The sequence below is a fragment of the Gopherus flavomarginatus genome, chromosome 1 (assembly GCF_025201925.1).
Source record: "Gopherus flavomarginatus isolate rGopFla2 chromosome 1, rGopFla2.mat.asm, whole genome shotgun sequence".
Classification (NCBI taxonomy): Eukaryota; Metazoa; Chordata; order Testudines; family Testudinidae; genus Gopherus; species Gopherus flavomarginatus.
This window is the reverse complement of record NC_066617.1, coordinates 295,363,419-295,389,258: the sequence shown is the minus strand read 5'-3', so window position 1 is coordinate 295,389,258 and position 25,840 is coordinate 295,363,419. Positions and strand designations below refer to the sequence as shown.

Below are 25,840 nucleotides of genomic sequence, written 5' to 3'. Positions count from 1 at the left end.
AAGGTAAAGAATCACAGAAAGATTTGTTTTCTTCTAACACTGGATAAGGAATTTTATTAGGAAGGAAACTCTCTTCACTACAGCACTTCTGCTTGCTGTCTTCCTCTTCACTGACCCATTGACTGTACACTGACTTATAGAAAGTCAACGGCACTTGAGCACCTAAATATTTTTGAATATGGGATTTACACGCCTAAGTTCCTTAGGCATTTTTGAAATGTTACCAAGTGTTCCTTCCCAAGATTCATAGCTCCTAGGGAGCACAGAACACATACCATGTTCTGCATATCTCCTAGGTCTTCCTATGCAGACTTCCTAGGATCATAGAAGATTAGGCTTGGAAAAGACCTCAGGAGGTCATCTAGTCCAATCCCCTGCTCAAAGGAAGACCAACCTCAACTAAATCATTGGATTGGCCAAGGTGCAGGTAGTCTGGCCTAGCAGTCATAGCTGGGCCACAGCCTGACTACCAGGGAACAGGATTCACCAGGCACAGCTGACTTTAGTTAGGTACCATTGAAACAGTATCTTAAAGAAATTTTCCTTTATTGCGCTAGACTGAGGTTGCTGGTCCTCTTTTCCAGATCAAACACCATTCCTCTGGACTGATTTGTCTATCCACATCCTTCTCCCAGCATGCCATATATGGACACTTTTTTATTAGAAAAACTATCTGCAAAGATGGATATAAATTAGTTATAAGTTTTTGTTTCCTAATTCACCTGACATTGTCACTTCTATTAAAGTTAGTTTTCTGTATAAATCATTTTTTTCCTGAAAGTTGAGAAATATAGGGCTTGCTTGAAAGTACTGGTACCAGGGGAGAGTGGGCCAGTCAAAGTTAGTTTTGATCTCTAAATAAATTAGAAAAGATTCTTTACTAAAAATCTGGTCAACTGTGTGTATTTTGTGGCTCTCCCAATCTTAGCTTCAATGACTTTGAGAGTACAACTCCTTTTTTAAAGTGTATTTTTAATATCTTGTTTCTTATTAAAAAAATCTGAGAAATTATGTGAAAGAACTATGTTAGAAAAACCTAATGTATACATGTTTAAAAACTCACAAGTCGTGAAATACCATAGTTAAGGTTGAATACACATTAACTCTGCAGTACAGACTGTAATTACATGATTATGCATTATTTTTCAAATAATAAAATATAATCATGCATTTTTATACAACTTTATGTATTCCTGTTTATCATTATGTAAACTAGTTACTATTCTGTGTATGCAAGACACAGTCTGTTGAAGTCATGAATGTGAAAACTAATCAGTAAACCATAAGTACACAACATACAACAGAGTAGATACAATAAACAGAGTAATAAAATTTGATGACATAAATAAGCATCTAATTTTCAGATGAGTTACTGTCGCCTCACAGATAAGTTTCTCAGCTCTGTACTAGACTGAAGAAATCTAAGAAAGCCTGTTCTGAACCTGTGTGCACAGTTAAATTAAGTTTGCAGTAATTGCTTCATCCCATGAATTACATGTGAGGAAGACTGAGGTGCTGGTTTAAATGAGTGGTGACAAAATTATTAAAATGTACACATTTGAAAAAGAAAGAACATATCATATAAAACTGCATGGCCAAAATTTTCCTAAAGTCATGATCCTGATTTCATATTTTCTTATTTCAACTTTTCATCACTTTTATAAAAACTGATTACAGTTTTCATAATTGCTGATTTTGTTATCGTTTATTATAAACATTGTTTATTGATTATTTTCTTTTGGGAAGTGACAGTCTTCCATATTCTGTTTGTACAATAGGGACCTGATCTTAGTTCATACTTCTAGGAACGATCAGAATATAAATAAATAAACAAACAAATAATAATAATCAGTTAATAATACTCTTTCTTCCTCATTATTCTTTCATTTGTATATTTTATTACTGCATTCTTTGACCAAAAAAACTGACACATTGAAATGTTTAATGTTTCTTTTATATCAAAATATATTTCCATGGTCTATTCATCTCCTAAACTATTTGCAAACTGAACGATATAGCTGATAATAACAAGGTGAAGATAAGACACATATGAGTTGGGAAAGAAAATCACAGTATGTAACTCTAACAAACATAGTTTTGTTAACTATTTCTTAAGGGTTTTCATAAATGTTGGAAGCTTCCATTTGTATGATGCCACTTGAGCAGAGTGTTGACCAAGCAGATCAGATGATGATTAGGCAGATGGTATTTGAGAGGCCTAGTTCTGTTTTCAGCCTTTATTTCTTCATTAAATTTAAGATAAAGTACAGTATTTAAAACAATAAGTAAGCAGTCAACAGTGGAACATCATTTATCCAAATACAATAAGCAACATGAAATTGATTTGGTTAAATGAGGGCTTTTCAGTTGAGATTTTGGAATAAAAGGGGGATCAAATAGACAAGTCCCTCCTCTTTTGTGAGAATGGTGGGTAAAAAATTACTTTAGTACAATATTTATTTTAGAAGGAGATAGAAAGTACGAGGTTTTGATTAAGGCACTGACCCTGAACTCAGGACATCTGGATTCAAGGTTGATTCTGCAACAGTCTACTTGTGTGATCTTTGGCTGTCTTTTAATACCTTTGTTCCTCAATTCCTCCTTTATGGTATGGGATAATACTTGCTTACACTTCTCCTTCATATTGTCTATTTAGACTGCAAGTTCTTCAAGGCAGAGATTGTCTCTGAGTATGTATGTGTACAGTACCCAGCACCATGGGGCCTGATTTCAGTTGGGGCCTTTAGGAGCTACTCTAATATAAACAATTGATAGTGATAGGGAAAAAAAGGATTATGCATAAAAAGACAAATGTCAAGGCTTATATTTTGGTTTAAATAAGAGATGTTTTTGTGAATTACACTGCTGTTATCTGAAATAAACTGAAATGAACTAAACTGAATAAACTGAGATGAGGGTTTTTCTTCTATTCTACCAGCTGTGAATTTTATTACCATAAAATGATAGTGGTCATAAAAAAAAGAATATATTTGAAAAATAACTGAAATACTAATAAATCTTGTCAGTCATCATGTGAAGCTTATGTGTTTTATTTTAAACCTGGTCCTCATAACTTGTAGCAAGCCTTTTATTACATTCTGTTGGATGAACATTGTGCAAAAGTGGCCTCTTGCACCTACTTTCCTATTCTTTCATATTTTTAAACACAAATCCTTAATCTTTTACATTAAAATAATTAAAAGGCAATCAATGTGCAATAAAAATCCTTAAAATCCTTAAACATAACCAAATATATCCTCAATATATTCATAACGAACAAAACACTTAGAACTGAACTCTTTTTTGTATTTAAAGTGTTCTGGAATTAAGAACTACCATATATGCAGAAGTTGTTAAGGTATAAGTACTGTACTCCATAGATACAAAAGAAAAGTGACAATTTTTAAAAAATGTTTTCATGGAAAGGTCAAGAACTGTTTATTCTACATTTATGTTTTTTAAAAAAACTATATAGTCTGAAGTTGTGCTGCCCACCTGTAGTGTGTTTGTATTAAATAAATAAACAGAATAAAAAACTAAAACTGAAAATCTCTAACCAAATAAACTAATAAAACATTTAAAGTAGAAGGGCCCCAGACACTATGGGTGATGAGTGGCAGTACAAAATCCAATATTTTAGAGATCACAAACATAATATCCCAAAGGAAAGTCAGTTATACTAGGTCTATAATAATACATTTAAATCAGACTTTTTTTAACTATAATGAAATCAGTATTCAAATTTTCTTCCTACTTGGATATTTATAACTTGTACTAAATCTTACTCTCATAAACACAGAGAATGTTTCAAATGATATCAGCTGATACAATATATTCAATAAAATTATCTGAGGTAAATATGAAGTGTTACCTTGTATAGCTGGGCAAATTACTCCAAACCTGGTGTGTATTTTCCAAAAGTAAATAAACATCTGTGTTCAGATTTTTTCACAAAACCTTTCTCTCAGCCCCACTACATCCATAACAAAACTTTCTACAATTTTAAGACAGCATAAACACATTGATCCTTTCTCCATATCTGAATGACACTTCCTGAATTCCTTCATTAACAGGGTTCACCACAGTACACCACTCCAGGCCAATGAAGGAGGCAGGAAGCGGCAGCCAGCACATCCCTCGACCCACATCTCTTCCCGCAGCCCCTACTGGCCTGGGACGGCAAACCACGGCCAGTGAAAGCCATGATCGGCCGAACCTGTGGACGCAGCAGGTAAACAAACCAGCCCGGCCAGCCAGGGAGCTTATCCTGGTGGGCCGTGGGTCATAGGTTGCCGATCCCTGGGTTAAAGTCTGCAGCTTTGGGGGTGTGGACCAGACCTAGTATTGTGTTGCAACAGGCTAGCATGTCTAGTTCAGAAAGGCAGGGTTCTGGAGTCCCAAGCTGGCAGGGAAAACAGGCTCAAAGGTAATTCCAGCACGTCAGGTGACAGTCCCAGGGGGGTCTCTGTGACCAAACCCCTCACAGTGGGTGCATAACCAGTTGAAAGACCATACTTAAAGAGCAGCTGTCAATGGTTCACTGTTAGACTGAGAGGACAAAAATAGTAGGGTCCTGCAGGGGTCAGTCCTTGGTCTGGTAATATTTTTATTAATTACTTGGATAACAGGGTGGACAGTATGCTTACAAAATCTGTAGATGACACCAAACTGGGAGGGATTGAAAGCATTTTTAAAGGACAGAATTAGAACTCAAAAGGACCCGGACAAATTAGAGAACTAGACTGAATTCAACAAAATGAAATTCAATCAAGATAAGTGAAAAATACTTCACATAGGAAGGAAAAATCAAACAAAGAGCTACAAAATGGTGAATAAGTGGCCAGGTGGTAGCAGTCAACAATGTGATGCAGTTGTGAAAAGGGCTAATATCATTCTGATTTTATTAACTGGTGTGTCATATGTAAAGCACGGGAGTAAATTGTCCCACTCTGTTTGGCACTGATGAGGCCTCAGCTGGAGTTCTGTGTCCAGTTTTTGATACCACATTTTAAGAGAGATGGGGAAAAATTGGCGAGTCTTCAGAGGAGAGCAACAAAAATGATAAAAGATTTAGAAAACCTGAAATATGAGGAAAGGTTTAAAAAACTGGTCATGTTTAATCTTGGGGAAAAAAGACTGAGGGGAAACTTGGTCACAGCCTTCATATATGTTAGGGCTGTTAAAAAGATGATAGTGATCAATTGTTCTTCAGGCCCACTGAAAATAGGACAAGAAGTAAAGTGCTTAATATTCAACAAAGAAGATTTAGGTTAGATATTAGCAAACCCTTTCTAACTATAAGTGTAGTTAAGTTCTGAAACAGGCTTCCAAGGGAGTTTGTGAAATCCTCATCACTGGAGGCTTTCAAGAACAGGGATGGTCATGCTTCAGCATCATGGGCTGGACTTGATGATCTCTCAAGGTCCCTTCCAGCCCTTGCAACAAAGCCTGATGCCAGCTCTGCCAACATATCTATTCAAGTATGCCATCATGTGCCAGCAATGCCCCTCTGCCATGTACATTGGCCAAACCGGACAGTCTCTATGCAAAAGAATAAATAGACACAAATCTGACATCAGGAATCATAACATTCAAAAACCAGTGGGAGAACACTTCAACCTCTCTAACCACTCAGTGACAGACTTGAAGGTGGCAATTTTGCAACAAAAAAACTTCAAAAACAGACTCCAAAGAGAGACTGCTGAACTTGAATTAATATGCAAATTAGATACAATTAACTCAGGCCTAAACAGAGACTGGGAATGGTTGGGTCATTACACTAATTAAATCTATTTCCCCATGTTAAGTTCTCCTCACACCTTCTATGGATCATCTCAATTATCACTTCAAAGGTTTTTTTTCTCCTGCTCATGATAGCTCATCTCAATTGATTGGACTCTTCCAGTTGGTATGCATACTTCCACCTTTTCATGTTCTCTGGATGTATGAATATCTTGCCTGTGTGTTCCATTCTATGCATCTGAAGAAGTGAGCTGTAGCCCACGAAAGCTTATGCTGAAATAAATTTGTTAGTCTCTAAGGTGCCACAAGTACTCTTGTTCTTTTTGCAGATACAGACTAACACAGCTGCTACTCTGAAACCTGTCACTATGTGTTATGACTCTGTGAGCATCTCCAGGCCTTGGGCACCTTCGCTTGAAAGAATCTGTTACAAGCCCAGTGAACCCAGGAGTGACAATACAACACAGGGACTAAGGTACACAGCTTTGAGCCTGGGGACCGGGTTCTATTATTATTTCCCTCTACTGAGTCAAAGCTATTAGCCGAGTGGTAAGGCCCCATTGAGATGTCTCACCAGGTAGGACCAGTAGATTATGAGATCAAGTTGCTGGGGCAATGGAAACAAGTATGCACATATCACATGAACTTGTTGAAAGCCTGGAAGGACAAAGAGGCCTTATTCATTGCACCTTCACCCCCAGAACCAGAACTGGGTCCCCTTGTGGGAGAACCTCTGGAACCAAAGCCGGTGGTAATGGGAGAAGGCCTTGGCCTTGCACAACAGGAACCATTACAACATCGCGTACAGGACAACCTGGATGTCCTGTCAACAATCCCAGGGCAGACTGATATCATAAGCCATCACACTGCAACAATTCCAGGACAGAGGGTGAGGAATGACTGTTGGCCCCTCCCCAGGAAGATGTGGAATACTCTCCACCAGGATTTGGAGACGATGCTTGAGATGGGAGTGGTGGAAGAACCTCGAAGCGAATGGTGAAGCGTTATAGTACTGGTCCCTAAACCAGACAGGGCCATGCCTTAGAAGTGGGATTAGGGGCCGTCCTATCCCAGGAAATCAATGCAGAAGAACACCCCATTTTATATCTGAGCCATAAACTGTTCCCCAGGGAGACATAGCATTCAATGATCAAGAAGGAGGCCTTGGCAGTAAAGTGGGCTATCAATACCCTATGCTACTATCTGCTTGGTAGCACCATCACACTGATTACCAATCCTGCACCCCTCTGGTGGTTACACAGTATGAAGGACACCAATCCCAGGATTATGTGTTGGTACCTCTCCCTCTATCTGATTTCCGCGTGTCATCGACCTGGTAAAGTTCATGCCAACGCCGACTTCTTCTACAGGCCGAGAGGGGAGCAGAGGGAAATGAACCACCCACCGGGGTCCCTCTTAAGGGGTGTCTGTGTGATGGGATGTACATACCATGCACTGGGCAAGATGAGTTAACCCCACAGTATGGGTGGCAGAAGTCCTGCCTCTCAGACCATGCTGGGCATGCTCTAACTGCTGCCGAAGTATAAAAGGGAGCAGCCCAGCTCATTCTAGGCTGACTGCCAGAGAGGACCTTTGGGGGGAGGCTCCAGCTGAAGAGCTGTAACAGCCCTTGCCTGTGGGAGCTGGAGATCCTGAGATTCATATTGGAGATCTGTGGCCAACAGAGCCAAAAGGAATTATCTGCGCTGAGGAGCCTGGCAACCACAATGCCCTATGGACTGCAGGTTCTGGAAGCACAGTAGGAAATGATGCAGGGAGGGTGAGCAAGTGGCATCTCCCACCTGTGTGAGGTTAGCATGTTTTGGTGTGATTCCCCACTGATTTAGTGGTGGACCACTCCACCACTATTAGGGTCTTGGGTCAGGGCCCCCCGACCTGGGCCATCATCCCTCTGATGGCAGCCCCTCAGATACTGGCTACTAGGCTGCACTGCCCTGTGCCTGAGGGCTGTTATATTGACCCTGGCTGCTAGGCCATACTGCCCTGAATGCAAAGGCTGCTGTAATTGACTCTGGCCACTAGACCACACTGCCCTGAATGCAGGCACTGTAACTGACTCCGGTCACTAAGCTGCACGAGCCTGTATCAGAGGGAGGTTGCATTGACTCTGGCCACTAGGCTACACCGCCCAAAACAGAAGGGCCATTGTAATTGTCTCTGGCAGCTAGAGCACACTGCCCTGTCCCCAAGGACTGCCATATTGACTCTGGGTTGTGCTGCTTTCAGCCTAAGGACAATCTTATAGACTGAAAATGCAGTGGTATCACAACCTCATCCTGCCCCGAAGGAGGACAGGATCTGCATACCACATGACACTCATCCCCAAACATGCCACAAACTGAATTTTGGATTTAACTAAAGCCATGGTATGTTGAACATTTAAGCACATATGTAAGTGCTTTCCAGAAAAAGAATACTTTCCTGACTTAGGTTTTATTCATTTATGAAAAAAAATATATATTTCAAGCATAATTTCACATTTCCAGCACTGCCTTTACTTCCTAACCATCTGCCAACATTTCAAAGCTATAAATAGGGACTTTTCAGGGCTAAAATAGACACACCTTCACTTTATTATTACCAAAAATACTTGTATGTATTTAATTTCACTAGTAACATTCAACTTTCCATTGAAAATTTGTTTAAAGGTTATCAGTAACTATGTTACTTGTGTATATTGTCCACATATACCATCATGTATTGGTCCAGAGTATCCTGGAACATGGCTTTAATAAAATACTGAAATGTGGCAGTCATTGGTTAAACCAAGAGTCATTATGATGTATTAAAAATGTCCCCAGCGGATTCAAAATGTGGTCTATCTTACCTTTATCCCCAGTTCTAATATGTACTAAGTTATATGCCTCTCTGAGGTCTGATTTTGTGTATATCTGAGCAGCCTTTTATGACATTACCCAGGAGGCAAACTGGACAGATGGACAGCTGTGTCCCCTCAATTTTCCAGCCTGGGGTGCCTCTTATACTGCTTTACTGTGAGAGCAATCGTTCCTCCTTCCAGTGTATAAATCAAGCCTAGCTATATTGTATCAGTGCTATAGCTAGACACTCATGAATTACATTGCATGGCAACAAAAGCAAACTCCCAGTCCCAGAATTTCCCCCAGACGCATGCATCTTGTACTGCTTAGAACCCTCCTGGACAATACCAGCTCATATAAAGTCTGTGATTTCATTAATAGAAAATGATATGCATGAATGCTATTATCTCAAATGGAGTTTTCCAAACACTTCAGTCCAAACACACACTGGTTTAGATAAAACAATAAAACAAGTTTATTAACTACAGAAAGATAGATTTTAAATTATTACAAGTAATATACATAAAAGTCAGAATTGGTTACAAAGAAGTAAAACATAAACAACAACTAATATCTAACTGAAAAAGTTAAATGAAGTCAAAGAAAAGGTTTCTTTGCCAAAATGTATATTTCTTCCTCACACCCTTTATCATGATGAAGAATGTCCACTTAACCAGGTGATAGGCCATTTGATTTTGCTGACTCCTGGCTGAGGCATCAGTTTGTCTTTTGTTTTTGAGGAACTGGTTTGTGCATGCTTTTCTAAACTTGGAACATGTCTCAATAATGTTATATAATAGAATCTTATAACTTTACATACAATATTGCCACATATATTGCACAGCACAGCCAGTTCAGGTTCAGACTAGGAGAGTAGCTGAGGGGGAGCAGCCGCTCTCCCTGAGTACATTATCCAAAATGCCTTAGGCTGGAGCACCCATGGGGAAAATTTGGTGGGTGCTCCCTGCCGTGCCCACTAGCCCCAGCTCACCTCCGCTCCACCTCCTCCCCTGAACACTCCGCCCTGCTTCTTCCCCTCCCCACCGCTTCCCATGAATCAGCTGTTCACGCGGGAAGCCTGGGAGGGCGGAGAAGCAGTGCAGTGGCTTCATGCTCAGGCCCAGCGAGGTGGAGATGGAGCCGAGGTGAGCTGGGTCGGGGGGCGCCCGCACTGTCGCAGGTAACCTGGTGGGCGGGACACACAGGGGAACCGCTCCCTGCCCCAGCTCACCTCCACTCTGCCTCGCCAGGCCTGAGTGCAAAGCTGCCCGCATTGCTTCTCCGCCCTCCCAGGCTTCCCACGTGAACAGCTGATTCACAGAAAGTGGGGGCCTGCGAGCACAGCTTGACCCGGTGCTCCAGGTGCTGTGCGGCGGCGGAGAGGCCTGGCTCCAGCTGAGCAGTGTGGCTGTAGTGCTGCCAGCCATCTCCAGGCAGCACGGTAAGGGGGTTGGGGAGGCTGGATAGAGCGCAGGGGAGTTTGGGAGGATGGTCGGGGGTGGGGGGGTGGATAGGGGTTGGAGCAGTCAAAGGGCAGGGAACAGGGGGGTTGACTGGGGGCAGAGGGCCCAGGGGAGCAGTCAGGAAGGAGGGGAGGTTGGATGGGGTGGCAGGGGGCAGTCAGCGGCAGGGGTTCCTGGGGTGGTCAGGGGACAGGGAGAAGGGGTGGTTGGATGGGGCAGGGGTTCCGAAGGGCCATCAGGAATGAGAGGAGGGGTTGGATGGGGTGGCGGGGGACAGTCAGGGGACAGGGAAGGAGAGTGGATAGGGCAGGGGTTCCGGGGGGGAGTCAAGGAACGTGGGGGGTTGGATAATTGACAATGCTGCTGTGGGAGAGCCTGATCTGTGTACCTGTGCAGGAGAGCAGGCTCTGCTGTACTGCTGGGGAACTGAGCATGTACATGGAACTGCCTGGAGAGGATTGATCATGGGGACAGTCCCAGCCCTGCAACTGCACCCACTGGCAGCTACCTCCCTGGCTGGACTCCAAGGATTGGTAGCAGGAGTGGGGCTGTGTGGCCCCCAAGCAGAGACATGGGTGAGCTCTGTCCACCAAGATGAACCCTGGATCTGCTGAGTCAGCCCTTAGCCTATAGCAGTGATTCTCAAACTTTTGTACTGGTGACCCCTTTCACATAGCAAGCTTCTGAATGCGACCCCCCCTTATAGATTAAAAACACTTTTTAAAATATATTTAACACCACTATAAAGGCTGAATGCAAAGCAGGGTTTGGGGTGGAGGCTGACAGATCACAACCCCCCCCATATAGTAACCTTGTGACCTCCTGAGGAGTCCTGACACCCCGTTTGAGAACCTCTGGCCTATAGCACCAGCTGGGCTCTGCTCAGTATGTGCTGGCCACATGGGCAGGAACCTATGTACAGTTTTGGTGTAGCACCTTTTTTATTTACCTTCTTGCTTTTACCAGGCTGTGTGATCCTTGGGGGTGGGGGCAGGATAAGGGCTGAGAGCCACCCTTTGTCACTGCCACGGCAGTGCCACCCCTTAGCAGCACCCTCCCCTGTTCCTCCCAGCCTAGGGCCCAGCAGAGACTGCTGAGTTCATGTAGTGGAAGGAGCTCCCCTGATGGAGCCCTTCCTCCCTTAGGCAGAGGAAGCCCAGCTTTGCAGGGGAATAGGAGATTTCAGGAAAGATGCTGCTCTCCAGACCTTGTTTCTGCTCTTACCCTCGCCCCGCCACCTTCCCAGTTGGGACCTGGTACCATCCACAGAGCCTGTGTCCTGGGTCCACTGTCATTCTGCATCTTGCTTTTTCCAGTTTCAGCTCTCTTCTCTGACTGCTGCAGAGATGCCCACTGAGGGCATGACTGAGTTGTACTGTGCTGGGTGCTGTCTGCAGCCTGGACCCTTGATAGGTTGGCTTTAGTTTTGAAGGTGTTTTTTTAAATGTTTTCAAGCTGCCTCCCCTTCCTGCAACATGCAGTGTCTGGGAGGGGTGGGAAGGGAAGGGCTGGGTCCTTTCTGCTACCTCAAGATGTTTTTAAAAGCCTTTTGGGCCTTTATTTTTTGTCTACATTTGCTACCTTTAGAAACAGTCTGGTCTCCCCTGTTCCTACTGGAGGTCTCCTTGGAGGAGCACAGAGTTGGGCGGGAGGGGAGGGTGTGGCTTCTGCCTGCTGATGAGGGAGGGCATGCTGGGGCCTTGCACAGACCTCTTTCACCTTGAGTGTCTGGCAAAGCCTTGGGTTCTGCACCAATCCTTTCCTATCCAAAGGGCTGTGGCTCTTGCTCTCTGATGTCACAATACTGCTAGACCCCAAGCCCTTCAGAATCCTCCAGCTCAGGATGGCTAGCCCCTTGCACCACTCTGGCTCCGTTTCTATTTTTAGCACACTAGCTTGATCAGCACTAGCATGAGTACGTCTACACAAGCATGAAATTACACCTCCCTTTTCCAGTGTAATTCCCAAATCATGAGGATACTTCCTTTTGTCCACCCTCTGTATATATGGGGAGGGAAATTACTGACCTTGTGCATATGTAATGGCGTAGTGTTTGTAAGACAAGGTATAATAATCACACTTCCAAATTGCAGTGAACTGTGAAAAAGTTCCTGTTTGGTGTGAGAGATGTTACTTATACCTAGATGCACTCCCCTTCCCCACCCCTAGCCCTATGAATTCTGGCTTGGGAATATCACTGCTGTAGTGTCAGCTTTTAAGACACTTTTCACATGCACCACTACTAGTATTACTGTAAATTAAAAGAAGCTACAGTACACTGGGACATTAATACTCTATTACAGTGTTTGCATTAGCATATTAAAAGCAATAACACTCAACAGACCAGTATATCCAGGACAATACTAGCACATTTTTCCCCCACCGATACATAGTAGTTGCACTGTCATCTCCCATAGCTACTTATGTTGCAGCTTTTTTTTGTTAAAACTAAATTGGGAAGAAAGACTACTGATTCAGAACTTGTTTAATGGTTACTTTATTGCTAAAGCATGTAGTGGGGTGTAGGCTTAGAAGGAGGAAGGTTTCTATGATGTAGGCAAGATCAGGTGTTTTATCCAAAACCAGAATATGAATGAGCAGCAAAGAGTCCTGTGGCACCTTATAGATAACAGATGGACGTATTGGAGCATGAGCTTTCGTGGGTGAATACCCACTTTGTCGGATGCAGGGTATTCATCCACAAAAGCTCAGGCTCCAATACATCTGTTAGTCTATAAGGTGCCACAGGACTCTTTGCTGCTTTAACAGATCCAGACTAATACGGCTATTCCTCTGATACTAGAATATGAATGGTACTGGTCTTCTTGGTGGCTGGCTGACCTTGAATTATTGTCAAAAGTTAGAGAGTGTACTCTTCTCCTTCCTCATATTTTGGTTGAGGATTCCATTGATAAAGGGATTGGCCTCAAATACCTAGTTGTAGGACTCTTCCATGGTGTAGTTTTCATCTTGGGTGGCCCAGTCCTAATTATATTAAAGCATGTACTTTAATCTTTGTAATTATCTGTTATAACTCTGTAGCCTTTTAAGAAGGCAGGATTAAAATAAAAGTAGTTATAATAGTTTCATAGTTAACTAAAACTGAAAATTTACATAATTTAAATCAGACTCCTAATCTTAATTTTTGCTTCAAATAAATCCATAAGAAAACTCTGTTGGGAAACAACTAGAGTTTACTTAGAAAGTGCACTTCTCCTACATAGGTCATAAGGATCCTATCTGTCTGAATACTGGCTGCTCTTTCTTTCCTTGATCTGCAGAGTGACTGATGCTTTTCAGATATCAGTTGTGGGTATAGGAGGGTTTCATTGCATCTTCTTTCTTGGCTCCAGCTACTGTTCTCCCTTCTTGTTGCATTGATAGTGGGTGGGTGTCTCTCACCTTTTTTTTTCAAATCATATATGCTAGAGACAGTCTTGTCCTCTTCTCCTATCTTGATGTTAGTATAGATGCGGGCAGTGCAAAATGTACTACAGTCATATAGTATCTCAAATGCAAAGCTGCATTTCTCTGATCTGAGGTTTGAAGAACAATGTGGAACTAGCTATTTTACTGGATGTTTAGATTTCATTCCTGTAGTAACAGAACTGGTGATAGGATAGCAGGACGAGGGGTGTGTGTGTGTGTGTGTGTGTGTGTGTGTACAATTTAAATTGGTTAAAAACCCAAACTTTCAGTACTCAATGTTTCAAAATTGTTAAACTGCCAACCTGTGTCTTAGAGATGTCTTTTGTTTTTGAAAAAAACCCATGAATAAAGCTACTTCAAGGGAAATTACTGCTTTGTCCAACCCCGAAAAGCTATAAGATCTTTGCTCACCAATTCTCATAAAACATGTATTTGTCATGCGTTTTTGGTGGCTTTAGTATTATGATCTATTATAAATAAAGTGCATTTCATTGATTGATTTTAATATGAAATTAGTAACTGGAAAAAATGGCCAGTAATTTTTTAAACCTGTGACAATTATAAACTCCTGTATTCTGTCATTTACTTTCTAGAATCTAAATTATATCTGAGTATAATCTAAAGTTCTCCTGTGAAATGCTGGCTGTGCAAACCGTTCTGTGGCTGGATCAGTCTTGTGTTTTTATTTTAAGTACAAATACATATGTATAACAAATTTAAAATAATCTAATTAGTAATTTGATATGTCGGATGGTGCCTTTTTTTTTATGTGTTCGCTCCCCCTGATGTTAGAACCTGGCTGCCCCACTGGTTCAGACATGGCATAAATGCAACTGAATGAAATCTTTATTCCCAGTTGCAATCTAATTGAGTAGTCATGATCCCTATGCAAGAATAGGATGTCTGCACTCTTTTTTCAAATACACCAGCAAAGTCAAGGTACTTGGGTGGAAGTGGCAGCAAGTCAAGTCTGTCAGACAAAGCACCTTGGCTTGTGACTGTTAGTGCTCTGCAGTGCATTCTCTGCTTCCTGGGATAAGGCAGTACTGTTGGTAGAATTCTGAAGAGAAGCTGATGTTTAGTTCATGCAGTGAATGAGAGGGTTATAGAAGGTCATTCAAGAAATACCTAGGGTCAGAGGAAAATGAGGGGAGAGAATGTCACAGAATTGCAGCATCTCTTGATGCCCTTAGATGGTGATCTCTAGGAGCACAGACCCCATGGCCACTGACCCAGAGCACAGAGGGGACCCATCAATTGTCCCTCATAGATCTGTAACAGGCTTGGCCATTAGGGGAATCTGCAGGATCCAGGCCACATCCAGGTCAGCAAAGTTATCCACTGCATTCAAGTCAATTAGGACTTGCTGCAGAGGGACTGAAAGGGAGCACTCTGGGATGTATAGAACTATTAGTATTTGCAAATGTGGTACTGGTCAAGGACATTCAGCATGCATTCTGGATTGGACCATGACATCATCTCTTGGCCTCACTCCTCACACAAGGGACAAAGACTGAACTGAAGGATGTCCTGGTCCCAGGCTTAAGGAATTTCTAGCCTGTGGACTGGTGGACTGCATGTATCATCTGTCAGGGTGAGATATTACTAATTCAAATCCTATCTAGTATATTAGGGTAATTTGTGTTTTTGTTTATTTGCTAGATAATTTGCTTTAATCTGTTTGTTATCACTTATAATCACCTAAAATCTATCTTCCTGTATCTTGTTTTATGTGTTATCTTAACTAGTGTATTTTGAGTGAAGTGTATGGGAAAATCTTAGTTTGAGTAACACAGGCTTGTTCCATATCTTTCTCACATTGAGGGGGAAGTGAACTATATTAATGAGTTTGCGTTGTACAGATCCTTGTGGTATAATTCTTGGTTTTTACTCCAGCAGGGGTGCAAGGCTGGGAAGATGGAAAATTGGCTAGAGCTCCATTATTAATCTATGAGTGGGTTAGATCAAGCACTCAGGTAATTCATTTGGGTGGGTGGCACCACTTGCTATCGTGTTGAGTGATAACAGGGGCTAGAGAGGCTGGCTCAGTCCCCAGCAGAGCAGTTTAAGGTAGGTCAACTCAGCTAAATGGTTAGAGGGCACAGCAGTTCCAACAGCTCCCAGGGATGACAACCCGTCACAGCCACATCATGGAATTTCTGTTTTCTCAGTTTGCTTTTTTTTTAAAGAAAAACAGGAAATTATACATAAAGAACTATATTAAATGAACATTATTATGGCTGCAAAGGCAAGTGCTCCAAAGTTAGGAAAAACCACAATTAAGGTTGCCTGTGCAATGCAGAGCTGAGTCTAAGTGACCTTTGTAGATATAGTCCAGAGGTCTTATGCGATGACAGACATCTCATTTAAACCAAACTTTTCATAAGTGCTCACTAGGTATATATTTCTCATTTTCTGAGTGCTCAACTGTCTCTGATTAGCAAAAGTGCTGAGCACTCACAGCTGCAACAGAAGTTAATGGGAACTGTGTTTTGATATATGATGTTAAATGCAGGGGCAGCTCTAGGCACCAGCTAAACAAGCAGGTGCCTAGGGCGGCCAAATATAGGGGGCGGCATAAGGCTGGGACCCCAGCTCATACCAGAAGCAGTGTCCAAGGCTGGATCCTGACGGCCCAGGGGTAGTAACCAGCCTGTTCTGCCACCGGGTGCAGTGGGGCAGGGAGCCAACTAAGTGGGGAGCATGTCCCCGCTGCTCTCCTGGAGGCAGCAGCCACCCCGGACCCCTCAGGCAGGAGCCGATAGCACGGCCCATCCCTGGCTGCAGAGCATGGTCCGCTCCTCCTCGGCTTGTACGCGCCGCTGCGAGCTGACTAGCGGCCCATCCTCTGCAGTCAAGGCAGGGCCGCGCTACCGGCTCCTGCTTGATTGAACCAAAAAATCAGCCAGCTTTAGTTGTAACCGCACAGACTTCTGTATGCTCCTTATGCCTAACCTGAATGGCTCACTGGCCTGAGTTCAGACTCATAGGGGGCACCTGCTAAATATGGCTTGCTTACTTTAACTCTCAGCTTCTCACCCAGCCTCTGTCCCAGTGTCTAGATATCTGGCTGAAACTGTTACTTTTGCTGAATGGCATGAGCACATTCCTCCTTCTCACCTATAACTGAGTCACTCCTTGGGCAAAGAAGAAAAATAGTGTATTTCTGCTCTTCAGATTAACCACAAGATATTCTACATTATTTTAGCCAAGTATGTACTTGGCCGGCCTTCTACGGCTCAATCATGTGCAGGTAGGTGAAATAGTGGGTGAAAACCTCGTTGAAGGACAATAATCAAGGAATGGTTATCAATGATACACTTTCAAAGTGGGGAATGTGTCCAGCAGGTCCCACAGGGGTCCAGCACTATTCAATATTTTCATAAATCAACTGGATAATGGAGTTGAAAGTTCACTTAGGCAATTTGCAAATGACACCAGGCTGGGAGGGGTTGAAAGCACTTTGGAGGACAGGACTAGAATTTGAAATGCCCTTGACAAATTGGAGGATTGGTCTGAAATCAGCAGATGAAATTCAATAAAAACAAGTGCAAAGTACTACACTTAGGAATGAAAAATCAAATGCATAACTACAAAATTGGGAATAACTAGCTAGGCAATAGTACTGCTGGAAAGGATCTGGGGATTACAGTGAATCACAAAGTGAATGTGTCAACACTATGATGCAGCTACAAAAGAGACTAATATCATACTGGTTGTTATGACATATGATGCCACCTTGTGCAGTATCTCTGGGGATACATACTGTATTAAGCTTATGAATGGTTTATGTATCACTGTGGGCCAGGGACTGTATGCAACTTGGGGCAGTGGAGGAGAGTGAGGGGGATTGATACCAGAGCTCCTCCAGGAACTAAAAGCAGTGGATGGTGATTTAAACTGAATCACTCAGGTTGTAAAGACCTCCAGAGAGGTACCATGCCTGGGGATGCTTGCATAAACCAGTTCAAACTAGGTTTTCCAGAGACCGACTGACTAAGAAAGGATGTTTGGCATAAAAAGTCTACATTTAAATTGACTCAGGGCCTTCTTTTGATTCAGCAAGCAGACAAGTCCTTCTGACCAAAAACGCAACCCTTCCAAAAGGGCTGGAAGAACTTTGGCTTACTAGGGCCCCCATCAGATTGAGCAGTGACATCTGATAAGCTTTTAGAGTGTGTCATAAACATACAGTCAAGGGTGAATTCCTCTTTTGCCTGTAAAGGGTTAAGAAGATCACATAACCTAGCTGACACCTGACCAACAGGACCAATAAGGAGACAAGATACTTTCAAATCTTGGAGGGAGGAAAGTCTTTGTCTGTTGTTGTGTGTGTTTTTGCCAGAGAAGATCAAGGAGGCAAGGCATCTAATTCCATTAAAATTCAAAAGTTTTGGATATTTTTTAAGCATATTTTTTTTATTGTTTCTTTAAACAATCAAACACAGCAAGCAGCAAATATTTGGCCACACACTTCTGAAACCCCAAATCATGTTCAGGTTTTGGCAGATTTATTTCAGCTTTTTCAATTAGAAAAACCACAACAAATTTTGAAAGAAAGCAGACATTGTCTGTGATTTTTTTCTGCTTTTTAAAAACCCCTAGCTTTCGATCCAAAAAAAGTTTTGATGGAAAATATTTGTACAACCTTTTTAATGACCTTTACTGCCTTTTAGCACTAGCTGATGCTGAGAACCAGTGATACCTTGTAAAGGTGGCTTGAAAAGAAATTTTCTCAAAACTGGGTTTGTGCTGAGATGCAGAAGGTTTTTAAATGTTTATTTTTCCCAGGGCCACAGGGGGGTGGGGGAAGTGTGGCAATTTTCCCTGGGCCCCACAGGGGCCCCAACGAGAATACAGTATTCTAATAGTATTGCAACTTTTTTTATGGAAGGGGCCCCCAAAATTGCTTTTCCCCAGGCCCCCTGAATCCTCTGGGTGGCCCTGGTTCATGCCATTGGAAGCTGAGGAGCAGCCTGTCCTCTGCAGCTGGGCAGGGCCACGCTACCGGCTCCCACCTGGGGAGTGGGGATGGCCGCTGACCACGGGAGAGTGGTGCGAACAAGCTGAGGAGCAGCCCATCCTCTGCAGCCAGGGCAGGGCTGCGTTACCGGCTCCGCCTTGGGGGTGGTGGCCGCTGACCGCAGAAGAGCAGCAGGAGGCGGTAGCATGGCCCTACCTCGGCTGCAGAGGATGGGCCGCTCCTCCTCAGCTGGTCCCCGCCGCTATCCCGCAGGCAGCGGCCACCCCCCAGGCGGGAGCCGATAGCGTGTCCCTGCTCTGGCTGCAGAGGACGGGAGGGACATGACGCCCGGGCGGGCCACTCCTCCTTGGCTTGTCCCCGCCTCCTCCTCCCCTCTGCACCACCTCCTGCCAGGGGAGGGGAGAGGGGAGCAGAGCGGCAGCCTGGGCTGAGCCCAGCTCATGCTAGGGCCAAGGCGAAGACCCAGGATGAGCGGGGCTGGGATCCAGCAGCAGCCCAACCATTGGCCCTGGGAGCGGTGGTGACGGGAGCTGAAACAGCCTCGGGCCAGATCCACAGCAAGGTAAGAGTTGGCCAGGCAGGAGGGTTTTGTTAAAATTAAGTGTTACAATTACATTAGTAGGAAATGGTTTTGTTTCACTAACTACAGATTCTCTGTTTTCATTTTTTTTATTTTAAACAGTCAAAACAAAACTGCAAAGTGTAAATGTGTAGAAGCAAAAAAAATTCGGGGGGGGGGGTGGAGCCAAAAATTCTTTTGCTTGGGGCAGCAAAAAACCTAGAGCCAGCCCTGGTTAAATGCTCTGCAAAATCATGTCCTAGGAGTCTCAAATTGCACTCAAAACTAGCGAATATGTTTAACGTTTATCTCTCTGTTTCTCAGTTCCCCACTTGTAAAACAGGGATAACAACACCCTCAACTCACAGAGGTGTTATGAAGACAAATTAATTAATATTTTTGAAGCAGGCAGATACTCTAGTGACTGGAACAAGAGATAATCCTGTGAGGAAATTGATAATTCTGTCTTCAGAGCAGGGTTTCAATACTTTGCTTTAAGTAAGGTCTGGGGCCATACATTGAACAATGAGGATAAAACAAAATATTGAATAACTGCTGATTAATTGCATATCTTGTGCATTGCATGAGGCAGGAAAAACTAGTATGTGAACATACAATTAAAGACTGTATCATAAAACATATGCCCATGAGAGCTGAATTAAGATTGCTCAGGCAACGTTACGTCCTAAATTCTAAGTGGTTGACTTTGCAATTTTAACTATGTTCTTTTAATGAGGTTTTTGTGTATGTCAATAAGTATAGCTGATATTTTTTTCTATCTGTTGTTATCTCTAGGTTGCCTATCAAATCTTTAAATCTAAACTAAATCAAACAATCAACTGTCAACTATTTTAGCACTATATACTGTGACAGACCCAGGCCAGTAGGGTAGAGGAGTCTGGTAGAGGGCAAATATACTGGTCACTGGATGAGTAGTTTTCTGTTCCCTGAGTGACCTGAGCAGGGGCTGCACTAGAGTAATCAGGAACCTGCTAGAACCAATTCGGGCAGACAGGCTGATTAGAACACCTGCAGCCAATCAAGGCAGGCTAATCAGGGCACCTGGGTTTTAAAAGGAGCTCACTCCAGTCAGGCAACGGGGAGTCAGAGGAGAGGAAGTGCGTGTGAGGAGCTGGGAGCAAAAGGTGCAAGGAGCTGAGAGTGAGACGGTGTGCTGCTGGAGGACTAAGGAGTACAAGCGTTATCAGACACCAGGATGAAGATCCTGTCGTGAGGATAAAAAAGGTGTTTGGAGGAGGCCATGGGGAAGTAGCCCAGGGAGTTGTAGCTGTCATGCAGCTGTTACAAGACGCCCTACAGACAGCTGCAATCCACAGGGCCCTGGGCTGGAACCCGGAGTAGAGGGCGGGCCCGGGTTCCCCTCAAACCTCCCAACTCCTGATCAGACACACGAGAAGTTGACCGAGACTGTGGGAAGATCACTGAGGTGAGCAAATCTGCCAATAAGTGCAGGACCCACCAAGGTAGAGGAGGAACTTTATCACAATATATGCACAGGTTTTAACTATTTAATTAAATTAAAGTATTTAATAGTAGCAATAAAAGAGGCAGAAAATTATGAGGGTACTCTACCTGATATGATGCCCTATCCTGCAAAAAGTGATGTGTATGAGCATCTTTATGTGTGCAAGTAGTGTCGTTGGTATCAATGGCACTGTTAATACAACTTTATGCCAGTGCATACATGTTTGTGGGATTTGATCCACATAGCTCTTTGCAAAATCAGTTTGACATAGCAAAATGTGCCTTTTATGATTCAATTAAACTTACATTTGTATAATACTCTTCATAAAATGTATTCCACACTATTTTAGAGAATAGTAAAGTCAAACTTAAGAGTTAAAGTAATTAAGAACAAACAGCTAAATTGTTAGCTCAGATCTAAATACTGAGCCTGTGTCAAGAGTCATGAATCACCAAAGGAAGGAAGTTCCACCTATAAGGTGTGCTGTTGTTAAAAGCTGTCAGCACAAAGTTATTGCATCAATAGATGGGAATTGTGACAGACTGACAAAAGCCTGTAATATCCTGGACAAATCTTATGGAATAAAGATAAAATGTGTTGAATTAAATTAATCCTTACTGAATTAGGTTTAATATCATTGAGGATCATTGTATTAAAAATGCAATTTTTATGTGTGTTATTGTAGATTTGTATGTACTTTCTCTAGTAGGAGGTGTATGCTAATATAACCCCTTCATTAACTACCCTGTGAAGCCACCCCCTTGGAAAGGTACACATATACTAGTTCAAACTGGACTCTGCAAGGACCAACATACAAAGAAAGGATTTTTTTGATAAATAGCCTGGTTTTAAACTGGGTCGGTGCCTTCTTCCTGATCCAGCAAATGGACAGGATCCCTGGTCCATGGTGAGTCCCAATCCATAGAGATGGGTTGGAAGAACTTGGCCTGTTGAGATCTGTAACACTGGATGCTAATTCTGAGTTGCGAATCTTATGAACTTGTGACCACAGAAGAAAATCTTTTATGGGGTTTTGAAGGCCTGCTCCTTCCAGAGCCCATGTTAGAGTTGGGGTGATGTCTGGTAAGCTTATTAGCATGTATGTAGGTTCTTTTATTGTTCTTAATCAGTTTTCTGAACACTGCTTTTACCTTAAAAATAAAATAGGCTTGCATAAAAAGAGCTGCGTGGCATCTATAAACATGGGCCATCACACTATTAACAATCTCTGAAGTGAAAGCAAGCAGGTGTGCTTGGGCAACCGGACTCTACTGGAAATAACATAGTGAAAGCTGGGAAATGAGTAGCCTGGAAACACCCCAGTCAAAAGGGACCAAGATGTGGGTCTTTCTCTACCCAAGAAAGACAACAGCTGGGGAGCTGGAAGCCTGGGATTGTGTGCCCTTACTGGACCACTGAGGTGAAATAAAGTTGCACTTGCCCTGAACAGTGACAGGAATTCCAATAACTGTCTGGCTTGGACATGAGCATGCAGATCAGAAAAGACATGAATAAGGAAAGACATGAATAAGATTCATACTCATAGAAATTGGAATCATACATTTAAGCCCTCCCATGAAAACACTGCCTTCCTATACCTCTTACAGTGTTTGATTACATGCACAAGGAACTCACATTATTCCGTATTGTGTTTATGTTAAAAACACATCATCCATCAGCAAAATAAATTCTACAATTTGTTCATGCTTATGAGGTATTTATTTAAAATTTTAAACATGAAAATGTGTTAAAATTGCTGTTATGAAAAAGGTAACATTCATCAAAGAAATTAAAAATTATTTACTTTCTTTTCTGGAAAGGATTTTTACTGTATATACTGTGGATTTATATTTCCTATATACAGTTATATTATCATACTAAAGTACACCATTTTAGGAATAACTTCTATTATCTTCAGTTTATCATAATATCAAAAGGTATCCCAACAATTTCAATGTATGGATGGAATCTGAAATCTTACAGGACTTCCAGTTTTGTAGTAAACAAGTTTGCTGTTTTAGTTCCCAGAATCAAAAGCATTTGAAGTGTTACCACAGTCTTAAACCACATATCAAAATATGGGAAACCAGAGCTCCAAGACTTGAATAATTTCATACTCAGTGGGCCGAATACACTGGTATATGGTTAGCAGCTTTGCACTTGTGCCATTGATTTAGATAGAATTAGGCTGTCATTCAATAATGAACCATGGATCATATATCTTACAGAAACAATGATGTAAACAAGCAGTGAAGCTGATACTACATTTCAGCAATCATAGTTACTATAGAAAGCAAAACAAAAGTGGTCAGGGCATAGAGAAGATTGTTGGCAGCACACGGTAGCTATCATCAGGTGTTAAACAGTAAGACGGAATGTCAGTTATTTTGAATGTATAAGTATACTCAACTCACTGTGCTGAACAGTACATGTCAGAAGGATAAAGATGATGATGCTCTATCACAGAAAAGCAATTATTTCAATACTTTATACCCTCACATCATGGCATTGAAAACTGAAATAGTTAAATTGGAATTATCCTGGAAAAATCCTCTATATTATAAAACTATTTTAATCAATACATTTTTCTTTTTGAAAAAGAGGTTGTTTTCTTTTTTACCAATAAAACTGTTTTCTTTTCATTAACCATTTTAACTACTCAAAAATTAATATATGAATTTAACAAACAATAGCAATAATAGATGGCTCTGTACATTACTGAAGTAACAATGAATTCAAAGCATTAAACCAATGCAGTCTGAAAACCTAAGAACACACATAACCCATTAAACACAACTCATGTCAGAAAATACATATCTAATTATCATACCTAGCCTCATGGATAAAGGCTGGAAAGTATTTTTTTTCTTTGGTCAATATGTAGCATCTGTTAGGATCCTTAAATCAATGATGTGCCCAACAATAAATGTATGCATAGAAAATTTATATGAACTATAAATGCTTTTATTATGAACTGCCGATGGTTTTCCTTATATATACATTGCAAATATTTGTATCTTTAATTCTATGTTAAACACCCAACTCATTCTGAAAATAATCTCCAAAGTACATAAAATTTCAGCACCATTAACAAAGTACTCTAACTCACGCCTTGGATGGTCCACATTTGTTTAAACAAGGTAGTTACTGTGAAATGAACTACACTAATTGATAAAAAATGTTAAAAGCCTTTTTCAAATAGATTAAATATGTTTTCGGTCCCCCTGTGAAAGCTTTTACATACTCTAGAGTGGCTTCTGTCAAATGAAGTTTGATCTTCAATCATGTGAATCCCAGAGAACTTATACAATAAAAATATGTGTTATTTGCAATACAGCAAACAGAGTACCAGGACTTGCCTTTCTGTTTATAAATAAAACTGAAATTTTACTTATGAAGGAAAACATAACTATAGAGCAAAAGAAATGCAATGAAAGTTATTAATGTAATGAGTAAAGCAGGGGAAACAGACACTGATGCAGTGTTGATGGACCTCAGGGATCTACTCTTCAGTTTCACTTGCATCAAAAAGTCTTGTTCCCTCTAAATTACCCTCCACTTTTTTAATGAATATACTATTAATTTAACTTTTCGTTTCTTTTACCCTAAGAAGTTAGAAAAATAACTGAATAACAGGGGAAGGGGGGAGAGGTCTGAAAAACACATGCCTGAAATCGCCTTTCTCACTGTCTTAACTTGTAGTTTATCAGCTATCTCCGTTCCTCTTTGAGCTGGACAGTTCACCATTTTAAAGGTAGGTTCTCATTGTCCTAAATATTATATTGTTTCTGAACTTGCCTACGCAGTGTAAAGGAAATTGATTTGAGGAGAGAGAAAATGCTGAGCCACCATCTTTTAGGATTTAGGTAACAAATTTGAAAAAAAAAGTGTCACATCTTCAGTTCATCTTTTTCTATCAAATTTTAGGGTTTTGATGCTTTTACTAAGTCTTTTCCATTTAAAACGTCCATAGTGACATTTTTAGTAAACTTTTTTTTCAAGTTACCATTTTTTCCCCTGATGTGTAGTAGCTAGTCATGACACCAGCAATTTACGTGGGGGAGCCTGATAGCAGACATGTCCTGCCCATGGCTGTAAAGAGCTAGAGGAAGGTCGAGAGTACTTTGTAGAAGCCAACCCCCCTTTCCCCCGTGCAATCCCGGTAGCACAAAAGCAATGACCTAAGTCCCCAGGCTGATGAGCCTTGTGGAGCTGAGCTCCCTCCTGCCGGGACGGCCCACTTGCTAGCCCAACTAAAGTCGGTCACAACAAACCACCCAACAAGAAGCCTCCAAAGTTGAGGCTGGCTTGGCCGTGAACACGGACACCGTCTGGGGAGCGTCAAACCTCAGACCCTCTCTTCCCCTTAACCAGAGCCCCACGGATCGGGTGCGCCGCGCGGGTCACTGTACCTGTGTCCACATCCTTCACCTGTTGCTTGGCTGCTGCAGTCCGAACAGTCCGCCGGCTCCTCCTTCATCTCCTGCAGCACCAGCGACTTCTCCTGCTCTCGGGTAAGCTCCAGCCCGCCGCGCACCTCCTCCTCCTCCTCCAGGGTCTCCACGTAGAAGACGGTCCTGGGCGACGGCCGCTGGCCCAGCCCATGCCTGGTGGCGGGCAGCAGGGTCCCGTTCAGCGGGCTGGAGGAAGAGGATTTCTTCCAGAAGGCGCTGCTGCCCCTCTCCTGGTTCTTCAGCAGGCGGCTCTGGCTCGGGCCCCAGTGCTCGAAGCTGCCGTCCGGCTGCAAGCAGCCGCCCCCCACCGGCCCGGCCGGCGCCGATGGGTGGCTGAATAGTTTCCAACGAAGGCGCAAGATGTGCTTCACGTCAAAGTCCTTCCTGCCCGAGCCTGACATGCTGCTGCTGCTGCTCTGGGCAAGCGGGGACGAGAGAGAGGGGCTAAGAGCACCGCGCGGGAAGGGGGCTGCAGCCGGGGAGGCGCGAGCGGCGCGACGCGCAGCCTGATACTGCAAAATGGCCCAGGCAGGAGGGCGCCCGCTGAGCTGCTGCGCCCAGCCCCGCGCGCGCTCGGCGATGGCCCCGCGGCTGCTGCGGAAAGTCCCGGCTCAGCAGCCCCCGCCTCTCCGAGCACAGCTGGGCATGCCGAGGGGCACGGCCGAGAGCGGTGGCGCGGGGCGGGAGACGCGCGGGGAGGACGGAGAATGGAGAGGCGCACCGAGCTGGAGAGCGAGCAAGGCAAAGCGGGGGAGAGAGGCAGAGGCAGCGCTCAGGAAAGAGAGAGAGACTTGCGAAGGAGAGGGGATGAGGGAGGCTGCTCAGGAAGCACTAAGCTGATTCACAGACACAAGTCGAGAGCTGGCTCAGCCGCCGCCGCCGC

At 43.0% G+C, this 25,840-nt stretch overlaps 1 protein-coding gene across 2 annotated transcripts in view; it reads right to left on the bottom strand.

Annotated features, from left to right (window-relative positions):
- KLHL1 (kelch like family member 1) overlaps positions 1 to 25,358 on the bottom strand; it is a 476,546-nt gene extending 451,188 nt beyond the window's left edge. For both annotated transcript variants that reach the window (XM_050948454.1, XM_050948465.1), the window contains exon 1: positions 24,916 to 25,358. In XM_050948454.1, coding sequence (XP_050804411.1) covers positions 24,916 to 25,358 — 443 coding nt within the window. The remainder of the gene's footprint in view (positions 1 to 24,915) is intronic.
- Between the last annotated feature and the right edge of the window lie 482 nt (positions 25,359 to 25,840).